The sequence below is a fragment of the Passer domesticus genome, chromosome 1 (assembly GCF_036417665.1).
Source record: "Passer domesticus isolate bPasDom1 chromosome 1, bPasDom1.hap1, whole genome shotgun sequence".
In the NCBI taxonomy this organism is placed as follows: domain Eukaryota; kingdom Metazoa; phylum Chordata; class Aves; order Passeriformes; family Passeridae; genus Passer; species Passer domesticus.
This window is the reverse complement of record NC_087474.1, coordinates 36,231,490-36,252,556: the sequence shown is the minus strand read 5'-3', so window position 1 is coordinate 36,252,556 and position 21,067 is coordinate 36,231,490. Positions and strand designations below refer to the sequence as shown.

Genomic DNA, 21,067 nt, shown 5'->3' with positions numbered 1-21,067 from the left:
CAGTCAACAAAAAAAAAGAAAAAGTCTGAAAATGAGATTATTGACAAAGAAAATGCAAGAGACAATTGTGAAGGAGTTGTCAAACAAAAAAGGACTGAATATTATTTTAGGGAAGTAAGATTTGACCCTTCCCATGCAGCTGTCTGGACAAATGTTCAACACTGTAAATTACTGACATATCACCATGCCTATTATTTATTGCCTTAAATCATGCCCCAATGAAGCATATCCATAACTCCCTCCTAAAAATAGGCACAAGAAGATTTTTGAGGTTTTTTTTTCTCTGAGTGGAAGCAGTATGCCACAGAAGCTCACCAAACAATGTTTACTATCAAGCCAAAAAGCTATAAACAGTGAGTAACTATGCAAACTTTAGTGTCACACCATAATTAACAGCAAAGATGCAAACAGATGTACGAATCATGATAACAGCTCAGTTAAACTGACAAAAATAAATATCAACCCACCCACAGAAGAACAAAACCAGCATGCTCAATGACAATTTTTTTTTCTGCTCTTGTTGGTATTTCCTCACCAGATCTTTTTGCAACAGCTGTTAATTGGTATTGTTCGAATTATTCTAGAGACCTCAACCAACCAACCACTAGGGTGGCTTTTTTTGGTTAATCTCAATAAAACACCAGAATTAGCATACATATTCTGTTAACCAAGGCAAAACAGAACCTAAAAATGTCCTCTTTAAAACTTAGCTTTTATTGTATATGTTGACAGTGCAACTATTTTGCAGTGAATATGCAATGTGCATTCCTCAGTGGCTTAAATTGCTGAGTTGTTTTAAATGTTCCACAGCATTTTGCTCATTCAATCCTTTCTTTGACTATCTTCAGCTTTTTCCTTTCTTCCTTTTTTTTTTAATGTCACTCATCTGCTTTTCATTAGAAAATAAAGTATGACTTCACCTCTGCAAAAACTTAATGTAAGATCAAAACAGTTTTGAGGGAAGGAAGGAAAAGTATTTGAACTAGCACATCTAGTCCTTGAAGCCTTGTTTTCTGGGACATCTGCAGAGCTTTGATAAATCCACTGTGGAGCGATGGGGACTTCTACCCTAATGAGGCCTGAAAAATAATGACCACCATCTTTGCAGGCCCAAGGATCATGAACACCACGCCTTCATTGGTAGTTTTAATAAAATTTAATAAAATTGGAGGATTGCAACAAAATAAAACACAGCAACTACATGCTGTTGTCTTTCCCCCTTCCTGCAAAACAAACAAACAAAAAAAAAGCCAACCATAAAATAAGCAAAAAAAAATCCATTGCAGAAATTATGTACATTTTGCACTGCATGACACAATTTTAATTTTCTTTTTAACTCCTTCCACATTTGGTGGAGTGTTACAATGGGATAAATCAAACTGTCTGGTAGCTCTGGGCAGTGAAAACTATAACTCTAGGAAAACTAAAGTGATCGCTTCCTTTAGAATTCTGAATAGGTATTCACTGATAGGTCAAATATGGACCGTGAAAAAATACAGCATATTTTAACACATTTAACACAATTTAACTGTCAGTATTGTACTTAAAAAGGGAACACCTGAAAGTTACAATATTGCACATATCTTAGCCCTTTTTAGGTGAGTTTCAGCTCTGCAAATAAAAATAAATTAAGAATGTTACAATAACTTATTGACTAAAATATCCCTCCCCCTTTTAGATAGTGAATGTGCAAACTGCAAGCTAACTTAATTATAAGGTAAAAGACCCCAACAGTTCTAAATGTGAGTTTCAAATAGTTGTTGTGCAGAATTCTTCTTTCCAGCTAAAAATCATACAGGTTACCCTATTTGATAATTGAGATGCAAAACAGGCTCAACAGATTATACACAGAACATTACAGATCTCTATTTCCAGCAAGTATAATTACTCTAGAAAACATCATCTTCCTCCCAACACAAAAGCTGTGTAAAATACCCTAGAAGCTTTCTCCTGCTGGCAGCAAGCTCAAAATGATAACTTTATCAAAGACATCAATTATAATAAATACATTGATGAATTTAAATCATATGTTTTCCCTACTCATATGCCCAGTACCCAAGAACCAGACAGCTGGACACTACTCAAAGAGCCACTCATATGTATCAGGAAATTAGCTGACCCATTTAACTTTAACAATACAAAATAAGCAGTTTAATGGGCAGCTTAAAGGGCATTTATTGATTGATCCAATTATTTTATTCCCTGTACTTTCCAGTTTCACTTACAGAAGAGAAGTAGGCTACCATATAAAGCTTTTATTAATAATAAGCACGCAGTTCCTACCTTGTAAAGTTAACGGTAGATTTCCTATTTAAAGGAAGATGCTATAATTTGGCCTGTAAGACATTATAAAACAGATTCACTCCACAATGAAAGTGATAAGAAAGCTTTAGATGACTTCTTTTTCTCCTATACACTTCTGCAGAAAACAATACACTTCAAGTTGAGCTTCAAGGAGCTGTACTCCCACTACATAGAGCCCAGCAGTAACATGGCCAAATTGACCTTTTTTTTTTTTTTTTTTTTTTTGTGTGTGTGTGGGAAAACTAGAGGTCACTCTAGAATGAGAAGTGGGAAGTGCTTCAAGAAAGGATCAGCAGGTGGTCTGGTGCCTGGGGCTGGGATTCCACTTCCACATCTGCCTGTTGCTCACCTGCTGCAGGGCCTTGGCCAAGCCATCTCATCACAACCCTTCTCACTCTGTCTACTTTGCTTATCTAAAGCAAAAAGCTATTCTTAAAGGAGGTATTATTCTTCGTGCATGTGCTTTAGGCTACTGGGTTCTAATCATACCTGTAAACACCCAGGCATTACTGTAAGAGATGTATAATGAAAAATAAACAAGTTTACAGAAAACTTAGTGTACTAAAATAGTACGTATTTCACCTTATTTACAAAAAAAGCTCCCAGTGAGACGGAGAGAGAGTATTTTCACATATTGTAAACCAATAGGGCAAAAAAATGCAGAGGAGGCTTCCTCCTACATCTTCATTAAATATATTCATGTGTGTAAGTCACACAGTGCTACTTTTATACAAAATGCTGCAAGCTCACATGCCTAATGCTCAATCTCACAGTGGACAAAACCAAAACGATGTATGCAGCCATTCATATACACACAGGCACAGCAAGTGCCAAATACAAAACCCCTCACAGCACACAGCACTACTGTGTACCTCCAAGAGTCATGAAAACTGTACCAACTCCTCTTATACATCTTGTTCAGAATGCCACCCTCCTCCTTCAGACTTGGGCTTTCAAGAAGGTTTTTTACTAAGAGTCTGTTCTATGCCTTCCACACAGAGTTTTCTCACAGAGGAACAAGTTAAGTGGAGCAGCTCAAGAGCTACAACTCTCCTGTCCAGTTCTTTTATCAGGAAAAAAACCCTAACTCCACATTTGTCTAGCCTCAGCTCCCTAAACTTCAGGCTCATTCTGCTCAGGATACACCAAATATGTATTTACCAGCAGTCTTTGTCCATGTTTCCCTTGATGAAAAGGGATGGGTCATAAAGAAGGACCAGGAGGTCCTTCTTGGGGACCAAGCACCCTGCTCCAGATCTGTGCCTTTTACTCTTCTCTGCTCAGCATTTCTGCTGTCACCAGTGACTGACCTTTTCACCTTCTTGTGTTCTGACCTGATCCCTAACAGACAGGTGCTCCCTGGCTGTTACTCCAAACATCTCTGAGGCTGAGCTCCTAATAAATTCTGCATGCTGAATTTTGCAATGAAACTCATGTGGGAGAAGGTGATTGGCGTTAAGGATGCCGTTACATATTTTAGCACTCCAACTTGTACAGCTCCATGTAGATTTACATAAGATCCACGTACAGTCACTACTTGAATGGGAACAGATGTCCCCTTCAGAGATGGTGTGAGCGTTTGCCTCCTCTCACTCTTTTGCACTCACAAATGCAAAATCAATGAAAGAGAAGTTGCAACCCAAAGTAGGAAAAAGTTTAAAGTTACATACGGCACTCCTACAGTTGGCAAACCAGCTTCTCCAGGCTACAGTTTCCAGCAAATCACTAAAGTTACAAGCCAAGAAGTGGCCTTCTGGAGCACCTGCCAGGCGCTCAGGGAAAAAAAAAAAAAAAAAATTCTTCCACCCTGCACCATCCTTCCTACCTTATCCCACAGAAGAAGCTTGCAAGGAGCTTCCAGTCTGCTTACTTGTTTCTGTTACGAGATCTGAAAGCAAGCTGCCTGCCACTGTAGAGAAGTTGAATAGCAATTTTAATCTGAGCACAGTGCAGCATTTAGTGCTGGAACTGTGCCTGCATCCTGGCAGGAGGAAGACCCCCTGACCATGGTCCTGCTCCATCCATCACTGCAGTACCAATGGGATACAAATCCAAGACTTGTCACAGGTGATGGCTAGCAAGGACACTCAGCAGAGCACTGACAGGAGCTGTTCCTGCTCTGTACCCCATCACCAGAGTCCTGCAAGGGGGAAAGAAGGGCTGACAGCAGGTACAGTGTGCCCTCCTCCCCTCCTAAATGGTGTTCACCCAACGTGCCACAAAGCACCTGCAAGTGAGAGGCTAGTGAGACCCCAAAGAAGCAAAGGGTTTCAGAGGAGACAAGGCTTCTCTATAGCACAGCAACCTCTGCGGGGCAGGAAACTACAGGAGATGGCTTTCACCCCCAAACATCATCTGGAGGTGCATCAGAGAAAAAAAAAAAAAAAAAAAGAAAAAAAAGAGAGCACCAACCAGAGAAGAAAAAAGCAATCCAAACACACACACACACTTCTCTAACAGCCTACAAAAATTTACCCACTTCACAACCAGCTTCATTTATTAGTAAGTCTTGGTAACATTAAAATGGAGTAACACTGGTACCATTATGGGGATGTAAAGGGGAATTATCACTGGGAAAGCTTCAAACCATATCACTCTGGCCACACTTAGTGCTGCAAAGTTCAACTACAGCAGCTACTCTTTAACCTTATTGGCACTGGTGTAATCTCACGCTGTCCCATGCATGCACCAAAGCTGAAGTGTGCCTGCACATGTGGAAACAGCTAAGATATTGCAATGTGTGGCTTCTGTAATTTGCCCTCCTTGGCAGCATTGCGCCATGCCCTCAGCATACAGTTAAATCTCCTTGCATCACCAGCCAGGACTACAGAGCCATGGTGCAAGGATGCTTCGTCTCGTTTGTTAGCTTGGCCTTTCACTTAACATCTGCCGAAGTGGGAGAACAGAGAAAATAAGACGCACTTTTTTCACAAACGGCTACTCTCAAAGCTGAAAGCATTACTAGAGGATCTGACATCAGCACTGCCAATCTAAATATGTCAGCCCCGCTGTGCATCCAGAAATTGGCTTGACAGCAGCAGCGCAGCCAGCGGCCCGTGCTCTGAGCACAGGCGACAATGCCCGCGGTCAGAGCTCTAAAGGCGGGAGTGACAGCTCTGACCGAGCTCATCGCTCGGTAATAAACAGGCGAGTCCTGCTTCTCCCACCAAGAAGAAAACGCAGGTGGACAGAAAGCGCTTGTGATGGGAAACGAGGAGTAGCACTCCTGAATGCGATCGCAGGGCAGACACGGAGCAGAGAGCCCCGCTGGGGCAGGGTACAGGTGGACAGGGGACCCCGCCGTCCGCTCGGGCACCACACACCGGACACCGGCCCGGCGCTACGTGACCGCCGGGAACACAACTTTCCCAAGCGCGGAGGCCGCGCCCATTCGCCCCTCTGCCAGTGCTGCTGGCGACAGTGACAGCTCCAGCTCGGAGCAGCGGCTTCAGCGGTGTCAACAGCTCCGCGCTGCGAGACCGCGGCCAGGGCCGGGCTGGAGCAGCGCCCGGCGGGGCCGGGGCCGCGACCTCCGGGCGGAGCAGAGGGGTGCCCCGCTCCCGCCCGGGATGTTTACGCTGCAGCAGCGCCGCTAACCCAGGCGCACCGCCGGCTCCGGGAGCCGCCCCGGCCGCCGCCGCCTCCCGCGGAGGGACTGCCGGAGCGGCGGCGCCGGGACGGGCAGCTCCCGGCGGGAGGGAGGCGGCGCTGCCCGCGCGGTCCCGTATTCGGTGCGCGCGGGTTTAATTTCTGCGGCCACCAGCCGGAAAGCTCCGGGGGGAGCAAGATCCACCGGCACCTCCGTAGCCACCACTTCCTCGGGCAGCGCCGGGCCGCCCCCGCGCCCGGCAGGGCACGGCCCTTCCCCACCGCCTCCCTCCCTGCCTTCCTCCCTCCCCTCCCGTCAATCCCCACCCTCCGTGGGCGGGGGGGCTCCGCGGCCGCCCGGCCGGTACCTTGCAGGCGGAGTAGACGCCCAGCTTCTCCAGCTTCTTGGCCCGCGGCGCGGCGCGCAGCTGCGCCTTCTTGCCCGCGGTGCGCGCCGAACCGGCCCCCCCGGGGTTCTCGGCGGCGCTGCGGACCGGGCCCCCGGCGGCCACCCCCGCGGCGGCCGGGGAGCCCTGCTGCGGCCCGCCGCCGCCCGCCGCCCCGGCCCCGCCGCCGCCCGGCTCCGCCATGCCCGCGGCGCGGCGGCAGCCGCCCGTCCGTCCGGGCAGCCGGCGCGGCGCGGCGCGCCCGGCCTTAGACCCTCCCCTTCACCGCTCCGCCGCCGGCGGCTGCTCCCCGGGGGGGGCGGGAGGAGGGACCCGCCGCTCCGCGGGCGGCTCCTGCCCCGCCGGCGGGGGTGGGGGGCCGGCGCCCGCCTCCCGCCGCTGCGCACCGCAAGGGCGCGCCCGCCGCCCGCCTCCCTGCGCGGGGCTGCGCGGGCGGGCGGCGCCCCCGCGGCACCCGCTGCGTGCGGAGCCGCTATGGAGCCATCCCGGGAGGCTGCGCGGAAAGTTGCCCTAAAAAAGAGGCGGCATCGCTGGCGGTGTCGAACGGTCCCGAGCCGCGGTGCTGCCGCAGCCGCTGTGGCCCCTCGGAGCGCCGCTACTTTGTTTGGCTTAACCATTGCCTTCCCGCGCTGTGTACTCTGCGCCCAGCTGTGAAGGGTTCAGTCTCTTCCCCAGATGATTTCTAACTGAATGTGAAAGTACGGGTCAGTTTGAAATACCGGCTAATCAAAAACTCTCTGCTTAGTTTCACGCCTCATGGTTCTGGGGCTTGGTTGTTTGTTGTGTCCAGAAACAAACAAGAAAGTGTTGAGAGCAGGTCAGTTTATACCTTAAAGGGATTACCCTTTAATTGAAACTTAATTTAAGGAAATGGCTCTGCTCCAGAGAGCGCACTCCATGCACAGCAGCAAGTGCACCGGGGCTGAGGCGGTTCTGCCCCGTTGCACGTATTAAAACCGTGGTTGAGCCGTGAGAAACCACAAATGGCAATTCCGTACTACGGCACCACGGTTTAAAGGGTTGGGATTGAGGCTGGGCGTTTGCGTGGGATTTACGGTTCTTTGATGTGTGAAGTTAAACTATCAAAGAAGCAGTATGAGTTTGGAGGGAAGTCCCAGCGCAGAGAGAGGGCTCTTGCAGGCACAGGGCCTTGGCACCTTGCATGGGAAAAGCAAAAATAACTCTAGGTTTCTGCGAAGTAATATTTGGGGGGGAGGGTGTGTGACAAAACCCTGTGGCGTCCTTCTTCCCTTCGCAGCTCCTGGGGATATTTTCAAGCATGATATTATACAGCGAGCTGGCATATTCACGAAACGACAGGAAACTGGAATAAAATGAGGTATTTAATGAAATAAGGGTATCTGTTGTTTTTCTCTGTTTACTTATTTATAGCTGTATTTTGCTGAGGTGTAAAATCGACAGGGTGTTGATGGGGGTCAGACCTGCTCCCCGGCCTCCGCCGCGGGCTCGCCGGAGCCGGGGCACCCCGGGGAACCCGCGGCGGAGGCCGGGCTGGCTTCGAGCTTGGCAGCAGCTGTGACAGCGACCCGTAAGATGGCTGCTGCCATCCCCGGCGCTTTAAGACGGACTGGTTAAGGTAGAGGAGCCGCTGCCCTTGGCGGTAGCAGCCTCAAGATTAATGGGAAATTAAACGCGATACGAAAATCCAGTTTCTTTGGCATTTAGGAGAGAATTATCTTCGTCTTTTATTTTTAATTTTTTGTTGTAAGTGTCCGAATCACGTTTTAAAATAGCAAAGAGCCTCTGTATGTTAAGCAGCCCCTAAGAAGCTCTTTGCTTGCATTTTCTTTATGCCGGTTAGGTTTCTGCTTTCGGACTTGAAAATGAAACTGTTCTTGCTTAGTTTCGCTTTCAGCTTTCCCACGACTCCTCCTCGGCAGAGCAAATGTTACCAGCAAAGAGCACATCTGGAACAGCGTGCTGGCTGCCATGGACCAGTCAATATCCCTGCCTGAACACAGACCTCTAGTTTTCCTGGGAGTTGATGTACCTTTATATGCCCCTGTATGTTTTTCCTTTTTTGGTTTTGGGATCTTTTTTCCCAAATCACCAGGTTCTCCTTTAACCAGGTAGATAATGATATTTAACCCAGCATTAAGTTTGCCCACTTACATGTAATGAATTACAGTTTTGATACTGAAAATACATTTACTGCTTTCACACAGATGAATAACTCCACCGATGTGCATCAAGGCCACTCAGTGAGCACTTATGTCTGAAGCTGCACAGGTGAATGCTCACAGGATCACAGCTAGGTGAACAACCTTATTCTTTAGGAACCTTAAAAGCCCGAAAACTTGTTGCTTCCAATAAAGTAAAATGAAAGACGAAAGTTGTCAGGAAGCAAATAATTTTCCTGCAGTTCCTTCTTGAATCCTCAAGAGCATGGCTGCCTTACAGTACCATGTCTCTTTTTTTCCATTATACCTTGATGCTCGCCAGATAACCAAAAATGTAAGTCTACCAGCTTGTGGCTACAGATACAGTTACTATAGTAACATTTATAAACACTAATTTCACTACACTTGCAGCACTGCTGCCTGCTAGAAGCTGCTTAGAAAGAAACCACTCTAACTGTGAATAGGTAAGTCTTTCTCCTTTTTTTTAACGTTAAGCCTGATTATTGCTCAAATTCTAACTTTGTGTGAATATGTTGTTAAAAACAAAAAGGAAAAAAGCTTTACTTTGTCTTTAACTGCTCTAGCAAAAAGAAAAATATTCCATTTAAAATTTTAGCAAGACTAAGGAGCAAAAAGAAAAACAAAAACAAACCCCCTATGCTTTGACATACATGTGGATACATGTCATTGTTGCATATATCCAAGCTGTTTTCTTCTGTTGGCTGAATTCACAAGTACAGTACATACTAATTTTCTAATTATAATGCATGCATAAATCTGAGCACCATGTAACCCCTCTGTTGCTTGGTTTTCATCATTAAACATGAATATATTAAATTAGATTAAAACTCACAGTATTGTCTGAAAAACCCTTACCACATTTTTCAGTTTCTGTCCTTTGGGGCATGTCAGTGGGTTTGCACAAGTCAAGCTGACTCTGAAACCCAAGTTGAGGAAGCACAGGTGGGAGCAGATGATCCTGCCTGTGCTGCTCAGCTCACAAGCTCAGGTGAGTAGCCAGGTGACTTCAGGAATGCTACTCATCTGCATCAAATTAGGGAAGGCAGGAGCTAGGTGAGACACAGGTGCCAGCTCATGTGGGTTTCAAGTCTCACTCAGGCTGCTGATAGCCCCGAGGAGGTGCCTGCTCAGAGCCCATGCTCCCAGCAGATCAGACATGCATTTCACAGTTGTTGCTCCTGCATGAATTCACCTTGAACACCTGACAGGCTTAAATGCAAGAGCCTGTGTGTTACTATTATTCCAAGGAGGCAAAGGAGGCAGCTGCATTCTTGAGTCACAAAAGAGGAAATCAAAATACAGTTTAGGGTGTGCCGGACTCCTGGTTATTACCAAGTTGTCATTTAGGGCTTTTGGGGCCTATCTTGCTCTCATAAATTAAAGAATGACTCAGTTAATAGCAGCCTAATGCTGAATGCTACTGCTCTGACAGGGACCACCCAGCCTGCAGCTGAGCTCTGGGAGTCTACCCCTAACCCTGATCCCTGTCTCACAGCCCAGTCAGATCCAGCACACCCAACCCAGCCTCCTTTTGTTCAAGTGAGATTTCTTCCAGCACTCCCACCTGTTTTTGTTCTTGCCATTCCAACAGAAAAAGCGTAGCTCTTGCTCTTCCAGGAAATTTGTCTGAGTATGAAACCCTGTTGCATCCTTTCATTAGTGCATTCCTTGTGGGTGAAGCGGCCTCCCTCCTGGCCACCAGGAATTCAGGAGTGCTATCAATACTTTATGAGTCACTGGAAGTATTAACAGTACAAAAGTCTTGCCCACTAGGCCGTCTCTAGCATCTCATCAGCTTCCCATGGCGCTTACATGTGATTCTAACAACATCAGGTTTTTGCTCTAGTAGGAAACCTCACACCCCAATTACCCAGTTTCTGAAGGAAAAAATGCAGAAAAATAAATGGAGAAAATGTCATTTGCAACACCCATGGCTGCTCCAGGCACATAAATTTCTTGTTAGTGGTGGACCATTTAGCAGTTTTTATATGCTTCTTACCCAGAGGATGCTTTTCTTGACTGTAATCAGACTTTTGATTTAATCCAAATCAAATGAGAAAACCAAAGGCTGAAGTCACTCCTGCCTTTGCACAGTTTGAGCTGTGTGTGTGAAGTCCAGAAGATATTTGTTGAAGTTATTTAGCCATCAGCCGTCACTGCATAGGCTTACACTTGTATTATTTTGTGGTAGTGAGAGCTCTGGATTTATTCTAGTAAACATGGGATGTATTATCTATTTTTCCCTTACCTTCTCTTTGACTCCTCACAATTCTTTTGTTTATTCCTTTCTTTAATGTATTTTTCTGTTCTTTCTATTCCTGAACTCAGGGCAGAGATTCCTGCAAACCTCTAGGTCACCACTTGGTGCATTTTGACTGCTTGTGCCATGCAGGGCATGTCATTTGGTGCTGGAAGCCTGAAATACCCCTGGAAGACTGGCACAGGCACTGCTGGCAGGGTTGGGAGAGAAAGGGCCTCCTTTCTCCATCCTGCACACAAGTGCAGGTGCCAGCCAGCACCCTTGACACAACACTGACGTAAATATTATTTCTGTAAGATGAAGTTACGGTCGCCTAAGCACATCTGATTGTGCAAACCCAGCCATGGGCATTCCACATATCTGTGTGGGGGACCACCTGGAAATCCTCGATTTTCCAGGAGCTACAGACACAATGGCAGGCACCACTGCTAAGCCCTCGGCCAAGCAGCAGAAACTAAACAGGCTAAAAACTTCCATTTGGACCAACTGTAATAGTGCTGTGTACAGCTGAAAAATGCAGAGGAACCCCAGGAGTACAGCACCAACCCCAGATGGGGATTTGTGGGGGAGGGAGGCAGGATTTCACTGGGAGTGCAGAAGGCACAGTTATGTTATCACCACCCATCTTCTACCTTCTGCCACAGCTTTCTTTGTGGGTCCCGAAGCCCCTCACATCCCTCACCTGTGCCAAGGCTGGCAGGCTCACTGTCCCACTCAATGTTTCACAGCCTCTCTGCCCCACACAGGCCCTTGGGGGATAGCAAATTGCTACTTCTGCCTCACTGAGACTGACCCATCTATGAGGAAGAGCTGCAAAATTATCTGGAGTTTAGAAAGAGCTGGTTTGTTGTTGTTTCACTACTCCCATTTCCCATTTTGATGCTTCCTCCCAACTGAGGAGCTGCACCTCTGCACAAGGGGACAGTGTCACAAATTAGAACTCTGGCCCAAGAAGACCTAATGATGGGGACTCTTATTTTATAGGGTGGCACAAAACCAGAGGGCCTGGAATCCCGGGATTCCAGTTTTGGACAACACTTTAGGACATAAATAAGGAGATTAATTATCTTAATTTATTCCATAATTATTTTAATTATCAATCACTTCCTTCTTTCTTACCTATTATCAGGTTTACAGGTGGGAGTACAGGATTCTAAGTCCTGAATGCAGGCTCTGCCCCTGGCATTCTCCCGTGACTCACCAAGTCTTTATCTCTTCCCACACCTATCATAACTAGACTTTCTTGAAGCTGCATCACTGCTTCTGGGGATGCAGTAAGTAGGCTATACATGCCTACTCCCAAGTTGACTCACTTGGGAGAAGATGTCCTGCTCCTTCTGCACCATTCCCTCTGTGGATGGTTTTGGAGATTGAGAGGACCAGCTCTGATAAAAAATTATGGGGGGTATAGGGCACAGCTCCTGGGTTAGCAAACAAGCTTGTTTTTTCAGGTGAAGACTTTTTCAGACTTTTTTCATGAGTTTAAGGAAGGCTTTGTAAGGGTTTTCTCATAAGATATTTGCTCTTTTCTGCTTTGGCCAAAGATGACCATGTGAACCTGGGACCTGCTAAGGCAGCACCCACCCAGCAGAGGCTGGCTCTGACTGTGCTGTGGGACATGAGCTACACAGCACAGTCACACTGCACCAGACAAGTGCCAATGCCTCACTGCCACCCAGGGTGTCTCCTTGACAGATGCTGGGGGCATCAGGCACCCTGCAGCTCAGGGACAGACAGTCCTGGCCATGCTGAGAGTCTCTGTCATGGTTGCTCTATGTGGGTGTGATGCATTCACAGTTTTCCAGGGGAGGTGCTGCTGCTGGAACTCTGCTGAAGGTGTGGTGGCAATGAAGCAATGTCCTGGTGTCACAGGCACATGGGAAGGAGAGGACTGAGAGGGAAGCACTACCTGAGACATGAGCAATAAGTAAATCAGGGAAGTAGGAAAAGACAGGCAAGGAAGCTGGTGCTCATTCAGCAAGAATTTGTTTATATGTACTAGTTGATAATATTTTGATGAGAAACTCAGGGAGACCATGACCTCCATTTTACACCCCACAATCCTTCTCTGCCTCTTCCTGTCACACGCAGGCAGGTAAGCATCTTTCCAGCACTGGTTTCAGCATCAATAACAGTCACCATTTTCTAAGACCACAAGTATGTAGCAATTAATAAAACCCCCAAACCTAACAGAGGAAGGAGTTCAGGCCTGGAGATTGTGCAAGCTAAGTTCTGACTGTGTCAAAGGGAAGTGAGGAAGAAGCACTCTCTGGGTGGAGATAGCAACAACATGTGTCAAAGGGAGATAAATGCATATGGGACTTGTCTGTTGCGATTCAACTCAGATCCTCCATCCTCAAAGCTCAGGAACGTCTTCCATCTTTGGTAATTAAAAAATGATGATTGTAGTGCCAAACTGCAGAAACAGAAAATAATCTTGCCTTACCTTATTAACAGCAAGCAGCTCCAAGTGTCATAGCTAGAAAGGTTTTCCAGAAATATGAGATTTACTGAGACAATGGTATCATCTGCCATGAGCCTCATGCTCTGCCTCATTCTGCCTCTTTTAGACAGGCCAGCGTACGGCAGACTAAGCTCTGACCAGGAGGCTCTTTGTTATGACACACACAGTAAATACAATTTTTTTGCCCTTGAAAACACATATAATCTCAAACTGCGGTTCACTCCCTATTCTTCTACATCTAATTTCTTTTTATCTCCTTCTATTTTCATCTCAGAACATTAAACTGTGTTGGGTTTTGGCTCCCTAAATAGGCACAGGGAAACTGCAGTGAGCTAGAAAGCTGAATTTTATCTTTTACTGTGAGGCTGGCAGTGCTTTAGCTTGGTGTATTGTGCTGTCAGTATCTCACTGTTATCCTTTAACCTGACAGCAAAAAACCTCCCAGTCTGTATTTGTTCCTGATGAGGGAAATGCAAGGAGAGAAAGACATACAGACTAATCTTTTTACTTCATAAGAGATCAGCAAAGCAAATGTTTCTTTTTTTTTTTAATTTTTATTTTCACAAGGTTTTTAGCTATTAACATAAGCAATTTATGCATAGCATAAAAAATTAACATCAGGGCTGCCCTTTTAATAATTATAAGCAAAACTATTTCAACTAAAGAGTTACAGCCTATCTTGCTACATTAATTATTATGTATACTATCCTGGTTATTTACACATTATAATTAACTTGGACTGTTTTGGTGCTTTGAAAATGTGATTTGTTAGCAGTTACAGCCACTTATGGAGACACAAACCCATGTAAAATGTACGTGAGTGCTAAGAGAATTCAGTTTGCTGAGATCAAACCAACATTTTTCTGAAAGTTTCAATTTCCTGCCTCTAATCCAAAAGGTTTTTATATACACTAAATGTAAAATGGGTTAATATTTAAAAGACTGACAAAAAATAGCTTACCAGATGTTTTGTATACACTAGTCCCAATTTTTCTAGTCCAATGCATTATTGTAATGAAAACATTGAAGTCTTGTGACATCTCTCAGTCTCAAATTCAAATTATGCAGAATAAAGGAAAAGAGATCTGCACAAGCAGCTTTATCCATGTACCTCCTTACCTTTCCCTGCTGAAGTGGTGCAGCATTTTCAGAGGAGTCTGATGTTCACCTCTTGTAGAGAGACAGACTTTCCTATAAACTGGTCCAACAGCAGATTGAGAGTTGTAGCCAGCTGCAAGCCACCTCTGAAAGGATAAGCTATACTAAACTGTCATAAGGGGTCTTTATGTGGCTCTGCTTAATATCACCCTTTACAGAAGATATGTTGTAATTGATCTACCTCAGATGATCAGAGGCACTTGATTCATTAAGATGTATTAGGATTAATTTGAGCTGGAGGAGGTTAGGGCTTCAAATTTAATGAAATTTTATCTAACTGCCATGACAGAAAAGAGGCATACATTGAAACACAGACTGCAGAAATCCTTATAATACACAGGTGATGGAGAGAAGTAGTGAGACCAAAAAAAAAAAAGTACTTCCTAGCTGAAACCCTGGAAGAGAAAACAGGTGCAAAATAGTTTATCCAGGTGTGGCTGTATGGAATGCAAAGAGAGCCCCAGCAAAGGAATGAGGCTGAAGTAGGATGAAATTCCCAAAGGCTGCTCTTGTAATGTGGCTATGGGGTATTACTGCAGCTAAACTACCTTACTTTGCCCTGGTGATGAATTATCAGCAGTTGACAAAGATTAACTGAAACAGAAATCTCACAACAGAGAATACAGCAGCACATGCATTTTTGTCTGATTTTTCTCATCCATAAATGCTAGATACTAAAAAAAACCAAACCATAATCAACTTGAATATAAACACTATGTTTTCATACTTAGTAGATACATGAAGTATAGGCTGGCAAGCTTAGCTGCTCACATGGTGTTAGGATTTTGTGTTATGGTGTCTGTGCATGTATGTCACATGCTGGTTTAGAGGGAGGAGATGTTATGCAAGCAGCAGTTCATACTGAAATTTTTCAAGCCTGAAGCAGAATCACTTGGGAAAAAATTCTAGGTAAAATGGCTTAGCTATTTCTCAGAATAGGATTTGAAAAATATGTTGTTTTGAATGTATTAAGCCAAAACTCTTTTTTTTTCCTAGAGAAGCTCCAAGACAGTCAGGTTTTGAAATACCACTTGGCAACTTGGCTGAAATGGCATCAGCAGTGTTTCTTTTGTCATTCTTGTCAATTTGCCCAAATCAGAGCAAGTTTCAAAATTCAAGAAAGCAGCATCAGTTTGCCCATGCCAGGCAGAGACATGCCAGCGTGCAGGTACTGCATTGGAACAGGTCCCTCTGCGCCCCGGGGCTCTGTCAGGAAGCAGCTTGCTTGGAGGCTCTACAGCTCTGACTCTTGCCTTTGCAGCACCAGGTGCCCGGGAACAGCACTGGGGGTGCAGAGGGAGGTGAGAGAGACAGAGCTGATGGGGGAAACTGGAGCAAGGAGCTGGAGTGGAAAAATTGGAAGTACATGGGGACAAGAGGGAAGATACAAGCTCTGGCTGGAGGACAGGCAGAGAAGCTGGTGCTGACTAGAGTCAGGTCCTTGCAGTACCTAAATTCCACACTGCTAAAGTCTCATAAAGACACATAGGCAGAAGATTCATTACTCACTTGAATTTCATGTAGATAATCCCACTCCCACACTATTTTGTGATCTTGCCAATGTCAACAATCCTGGTACTTCTAAGAAAGTAAATAATTCTTTAATAAAAGCATTACTGATCTGCTAAGATAAAAATTCCACATGGCAGAGAGTCATGGAAGACAGGTTTATTGCGCTGGACAACCATGAAAGTAGGTCAGATACATGCTTTCTGGAGATTCTTGATGGCTGTCACGGTGTGACAGCTACAGATACAATTGTAGCAAAGCTTCCACTTTTATTTCTTGAACAGCTTTCTCACATAGATTCCTCCCACAAAAATAAAAACTACAAAGAGCAAATTCTAGAATTTTTTGCCAGATTAATCAAGGCAGATTACAGGGAAAAAGAGAAGAACCAGGCAATGAGGAGACCAACAAGACCAGTCTATTATGAAAGTGTATGCTAAGTCCTTTTGGAGAATGCAGATTTTTACAGCTGGGAAGGAATGAGGTTTTCAAAGGTTTTCACTGGAGTGGCTGTTCAGCGTGAAAAAGAATTCCTAGTGAAGAGATGGATGGCACTATGGAAAGAGGAAAGAAAACATCCTGAAAACAACACACACAGCCCATTAGCCAGGACAGCCAAAGGTGTTGCTAGGCTACTGCATGTTGCTATTATAGGTATATTCCACACCAGGATTTTTTTTTCCCTTCATCTAACTAAGTAAAAAAAAAAAAAAAAAAAAGAAGGCAAGCCTAAATTAATCTAGAGATTTGTTGGCAGTTGGTATCTGGAGATAAAAAGCAGCAATTCCTTTAGCTTGACAATGTGAAGCAGACATGATAAATTCCCTCACAACTGATACTGCTATCTGACAATAATATTCAGCTTATTAGATAAGTAGCCTGAGCACAATATTTGAATTAAAGCATTTAATTCAATTTACTAATGTAAAAGACAGTTAGGAAACATTCCATAACACACCTCTGTAAGAATAGTATGTTTTTTTAATTAAAAAGTTTAAAGTGTCATCACTTTAGAACAGGCTTCTGATTTTTGATGTGTCAAAGTCCTTGTGTCAATGAATCATTCTTAAGATATTAATTCATTTGTTTCATTGGACTGTCACCACATTTTGCTATCAGCAAGCTGAAAACATGTTTGAGGGAATAATCTGAATGATTACTTTCTGAAATAGGAATCTGTTGTATTTTACTCTTATGAAAGAACTATTCAGACCTGTTTCCTTATGCAGTAGAACCTAGCTTTTCTTTAGTACAGAATCAGTTATTTTTTACAATCAGAAACAATGGTACATGCTAATGCTTCTTCATCCACCCCTGCTACAAGGGATACTAGAAAAGCTCTTGCAGACTAGCAACTCTAGCTGCTAGTATCTTCCCACCTGGTGATTTTTGTTACTAGTTAAGATCTCTCCTGTACATAAAATAGCTGTGAGATTACAAGCAAGATACTTGCATTCCCACCAAGGAGTGCACAAGCAGAGTGGGTATAAAAAAAGCTGGTGGGTGAAGAGTTCCAAATGGATTTGTGTCTGCAGTTACATTCTCTTTCAGCCTCTGCTTGAAGCACATGCCCAGCACTACACCACTTCTCTATCACTCTCCTTGGCATTAGTAAGGAGTGGGCTGCCACTGCCACTGACATCAGAGGCACTCTTTTTTCCTGTGATGTGTGCATTCACACAACTTGTAAGACTTCTTCACATTTCTCCATATGAAATTTGACCAAAATTAATGAAGAGAGTCAAAGATCAGTAGAAAAAGGGACAACCATTTGAGAGACTTCATTATGGGTCAAGACAAAAAAAAAAATCATGTTCTACATTTGAAAAAAATAATTCCAGATATTTAAAAAATACTTTTCCTTAACAACAACTTGCACTCATCTGCCAGCCTGAGAAACACTGTAAACTGACTTTATCATGCACTGACACTGATCTAGGTAACTGTGGTGTATCCCATCACCTTCATTCTTTAATGCTTGCTCTACTTTAGCTTAATTAAGCTTTCTGCAGTTATGTGACCTTTACTGGTACAGGTATCAAAACAGGTAGTTCAGCACTAGGCTGCCTATTCTTTCAGGAAATGCAGTCCCACCTTTACTGGAATACAGCATTAATTCACAGAAAGGCTGCAATGTTTTCAGAGGCATTTGTTTCCACCTTATTGGAAACACGTTTTATTTCAAAGAGATTGATGAAGGCAAGAACTGAGGCTGGGAAAATTCTTTACCAAATTGCTTCTGGGTCTTGTTACCTGCCTCATCCATTCCTTGCAGAGAGGGTTTCATGATGGATGCAATTAAGGATACCATAAATTTAAGCTCTGCTAACAAGTTAAGATTTGAAATTCATCAGAGGTACTTTAAATCTTTTATGATTAAAGTCCACATTTCTGCACCACTGCTAAATACACATTTATTAAATATAATACAATTAATTTACCACCAAATGTACCACATCAAAGGAAAAAATTCATGCAACATGAACCTTGATTTTTCCCCAAGGAGTGCATTCTTACAGAAGTACAGACATGTTTCTTCAGCTCCAGATAAGCAACTAAAGAGGATGGTCAGATACAAGGAGCAGGAGGTGGTGACATGGGCCATCTTCTTCATTTAGTCCCACATTGATAGGTCAGCTAAGTTTTGTTGTTCTTTTGCCCTGTCTGGGGTTTGCAGACAAGACAGACTTGCATCCAAAAGGAACTAGATTTTACCTTTTTTATGCACTCAAATTGTTCCACATGGGTTGTATTATGGCCTTAGTTAGGCTTAGAGTTGGTGGTCTTGTTCCAAGGGTTCAAAGGATATTTTACACATTCTTCTAGCTCTCCATGGAAATCAGAGGAAGGAAGGGGAAACAAGCACAAGGACACATATAGAGCAGAACTTAAGGCATCTAAAATTTATAATTAATTAAAAAGATGCATCCTTCAGTTTGGTATTTTGAATCACTTTCTGATTTAAGGCAGAAGAAATTTGCCTTCACAGACTACACTTAGCTGTCTCCTCCACTCGATGATGCCAATACTACCCAAGAAACACAACTACTGTGTAAGCAATGCCTACTCATACACCCTTTTCAGAGGTCTGTGCCCCAGTCTAGCCAGATGACATTAAAAATACAATATAAATGAACACACTGCAGCCAGCTTCATGTCTAGAAAGCCATCACATCCCAAGCAAGTTCCTTCTGCCTGGCATTGCTTTTGCTTGCATGCCAACACATTGGAGGGGACTGAACATCTCCCCTAACACAGGAAATGCTCTCCCAGGGCAGCCACAGAGGATCTCAGACAACACAGCACTTCAGAGCTCTTTCATTTATGCTCTGTGTTCAAATCTGACATGACCAGCTACCTGCAGTGTTGCAATTGCTAACACTGTTAATTCTCAGATTTCAGAAATGTTTAGGGATAGGAAAATACCTCTTCCTACTAAAGCCAAGAAATTAGTCCTCAACTTCCCATAATGACTAAGAATTCTTGCTCCCTTGGATGCCTTAACCAAGTAAAAGATTTAAGGCATCCTGTAAGTAAACAGTAAATCCTACATCATGCCCAAATTATTTTCAAGTACTAGAATTTGTAGGCTGCCAGAAACAGTCTGAGCTGAAACTTCTTGCTGAGTTCATTCAGACACTTGAAATCACATGTTCTCATAGGAGAACAAGTATTTGAGAAAAATAGAGAAGTTGCACTCTGACTGGCTTTTAAACAAGAGTTCATATTTTTCATATTAGACTGCACTTTAAGCTGCATGAAATGTCACCTAATTCTCCTCATAAGAGTTAATTTGCAGTCAAGAGATTAAGATTCCAGAACAGTCTTCTAAGAATGGAAGGGGAAAAACCACAGAAAACTTTGCTGTAAAACCAGAAACAGATTCAATGATGGACATATTGTTGCCTGTGAAGTAGATTATTAACTATGATCTCAGGTTTTTTCCCAGTCCTTAACAAAAGGCTGATACTGTAAGAGCAGTCTTTTAAAAACCCAGTATGCTCTAAATACTATTTCAACTTGAGATGATGTATGTGCAGTCTTACATAAAAATAGTCATGTCTCTCAAGAGCACAGCTCTTCTAATGTGAGAGAAAACACTTCAGAATGGTAGAAACATCAGCACTAATAAACCAGATTTGTAAAGGGATACCTGAGAACTACAAGGGCTTCTTGGATGTCAAGGAGCTCCAGTAAAAAGAACATCTGTTATACCTGTACCTTGTACTGCATCTGTCCCTACCAATGTTACTTGCCAGTTTCTTATTTTGGCTTCTAATGGGCTTTGAAGGGTTTTGGATTACCTGAAGTACTTGCACCAACTCTTAACATTCACTCATTTTTTGAGAATGCATGAATGCTGTTCAACAAAACAGGACTTCGTGTGTCAGTACCTAGTATCCCTCACTGGAGACAACTTAACTGACTCAAACACTATTAATCATCTGCAAGATAGAATACAGCTATTTTATTCCAATAAAGGTATTTTTCAGAGTGACTCAAAAGGCAATCTGAAACAAAATCAGTGAAAATGTTCTAGGAAGAATTATGGACATAGTAAAAATGGAACTCCTAATAAGGAAACCAATGACCACAAAAATCAACCTAACCCAGAACTGTCTCTTATCAGTAATAATGGAGTAAATTCAAAGAACAGAGATATGCTACTCCAATTCTAGCACACAAGGTGACTCTGAAGAACTCAGTTTGAAGACAGAAAATTTTATCTAAGTGAGACTTCAGAGCAAGAAGAAACCACTTTCTGTGCAACAGGTCCAAGTCAGAGCTATAAACAGCTGCAAGAGAATGTGCTGGCATCAAGGTCTAAGGTCATGAAAATTACCCCAAAACAGACAAAACCATGCCATCTAATTCTCACTCAAATACACAGCTGGCAGAAAAAATGGACTCCAATTCATTTTGTGACAAAGTGCAGGTGATGCTGGTCAAGAACTGCTAAAGACTGTATCACCACTGGGTTCCAAACCACCACCACAGTTTGAAAAAGATACAAAAATGTACCCGATCAATTGTAAATCACAAGCTGCAGAAGAGACACAGTCAGCTCAGAGACATTGCAATGCAACAAGTCACCTTGTGAACAACTGGCAAAGACTGCATTAGCTGCAGGTTCAAGAGACAATATTACTGTTTTGATCATACTTATAAATGGATATAATAAGATACCAAATTACCTCAACAGTTAAAGATTTAT

The 21,067-nt window shown here is 43.7% G+C and overlaps 3 protein-coding genes and 1 long non-coding RNA gene across 5 annotated transcripts in view; 3 read left to right on the top strand and 1 right to left on the bottom strand.

Annotated features, from left to right (window-relative positions):
• KAT2B (lysine acetyltransferase 2B) overlaps positions 1-6,629 on the bottom strand; it is a 40,339-nt gene extending 33,710 nt beyond the window's left edge. For both annotated transcript variants that reach the window (XM_064414194.1, XM_064414205.1), the window contains exon 1: positions 6,261-6,629. In XM_064414194.1, the coding sequence (XP_064270264.1) occupies positions 6,261-6,482 (222 nt within the window). In that variant the 5' untranslated portion in view covers positions 6,483-6,629. The remainder of the gene's footprint in view (positions 1-6,260) is intronic.
• Positions 6,630-6,781: 152 nt separating this feature from the next.
• LOC135297086 (uncharacterized) overlaps positions 6,782-21,067 on the top strand; it is a 29,554-nt gene continuing 15,268 nt past the window's right edge. Inside the window, exons 1-4 of the long non-coding RNA XR_010359105.1 lie at positions 6,782-7,116; positions 7,558-7,638; positions 8,164-8,389; positions 8,486-8,904. This is a non-coding gene — a long non-coding RNA (uncharacterized LOC135297086). The remainder of the gene's footprint in view (positions 7,117-7,557; positions 7,639-8,163; positions 8,390-8,485; positions 8,905-21,067) is intronic.
• Positions 13,012-16,574, top strand: LOC135286611 (protein phosphatase 2C-like domain-containing protein 1). The gene is given in 5 exon segments (XM_064399700.1): positions 13,012-13,106; positions 15,815-16,264; positions 16,266-16,307; positions 16,309-16,414; positions 16,416-16,574. Coding segments are annotated over 5 exon segments (831 nt in total). The 3' UTR covers positions 16,554-16,574.
• On the top strand, positions 18,872-21,059 carry PP2D1 (protein phosphatase 2C like domain containing 1). Its single transcript, XM_064399686.1, is given in 10 exon segments — positions 18,872-18,938; positions 19,893-19,950; positions 19,952-19,989; positions 19,992-20,023; positions 20,025-20,506; positions 20,508-20,554; positions 20,557-20,720; positions 20,723-20,783; positions 20,786-20,899; positions 20,902-21,059. Coding segments are annotated over 10 exon segments (1,221 nt in total).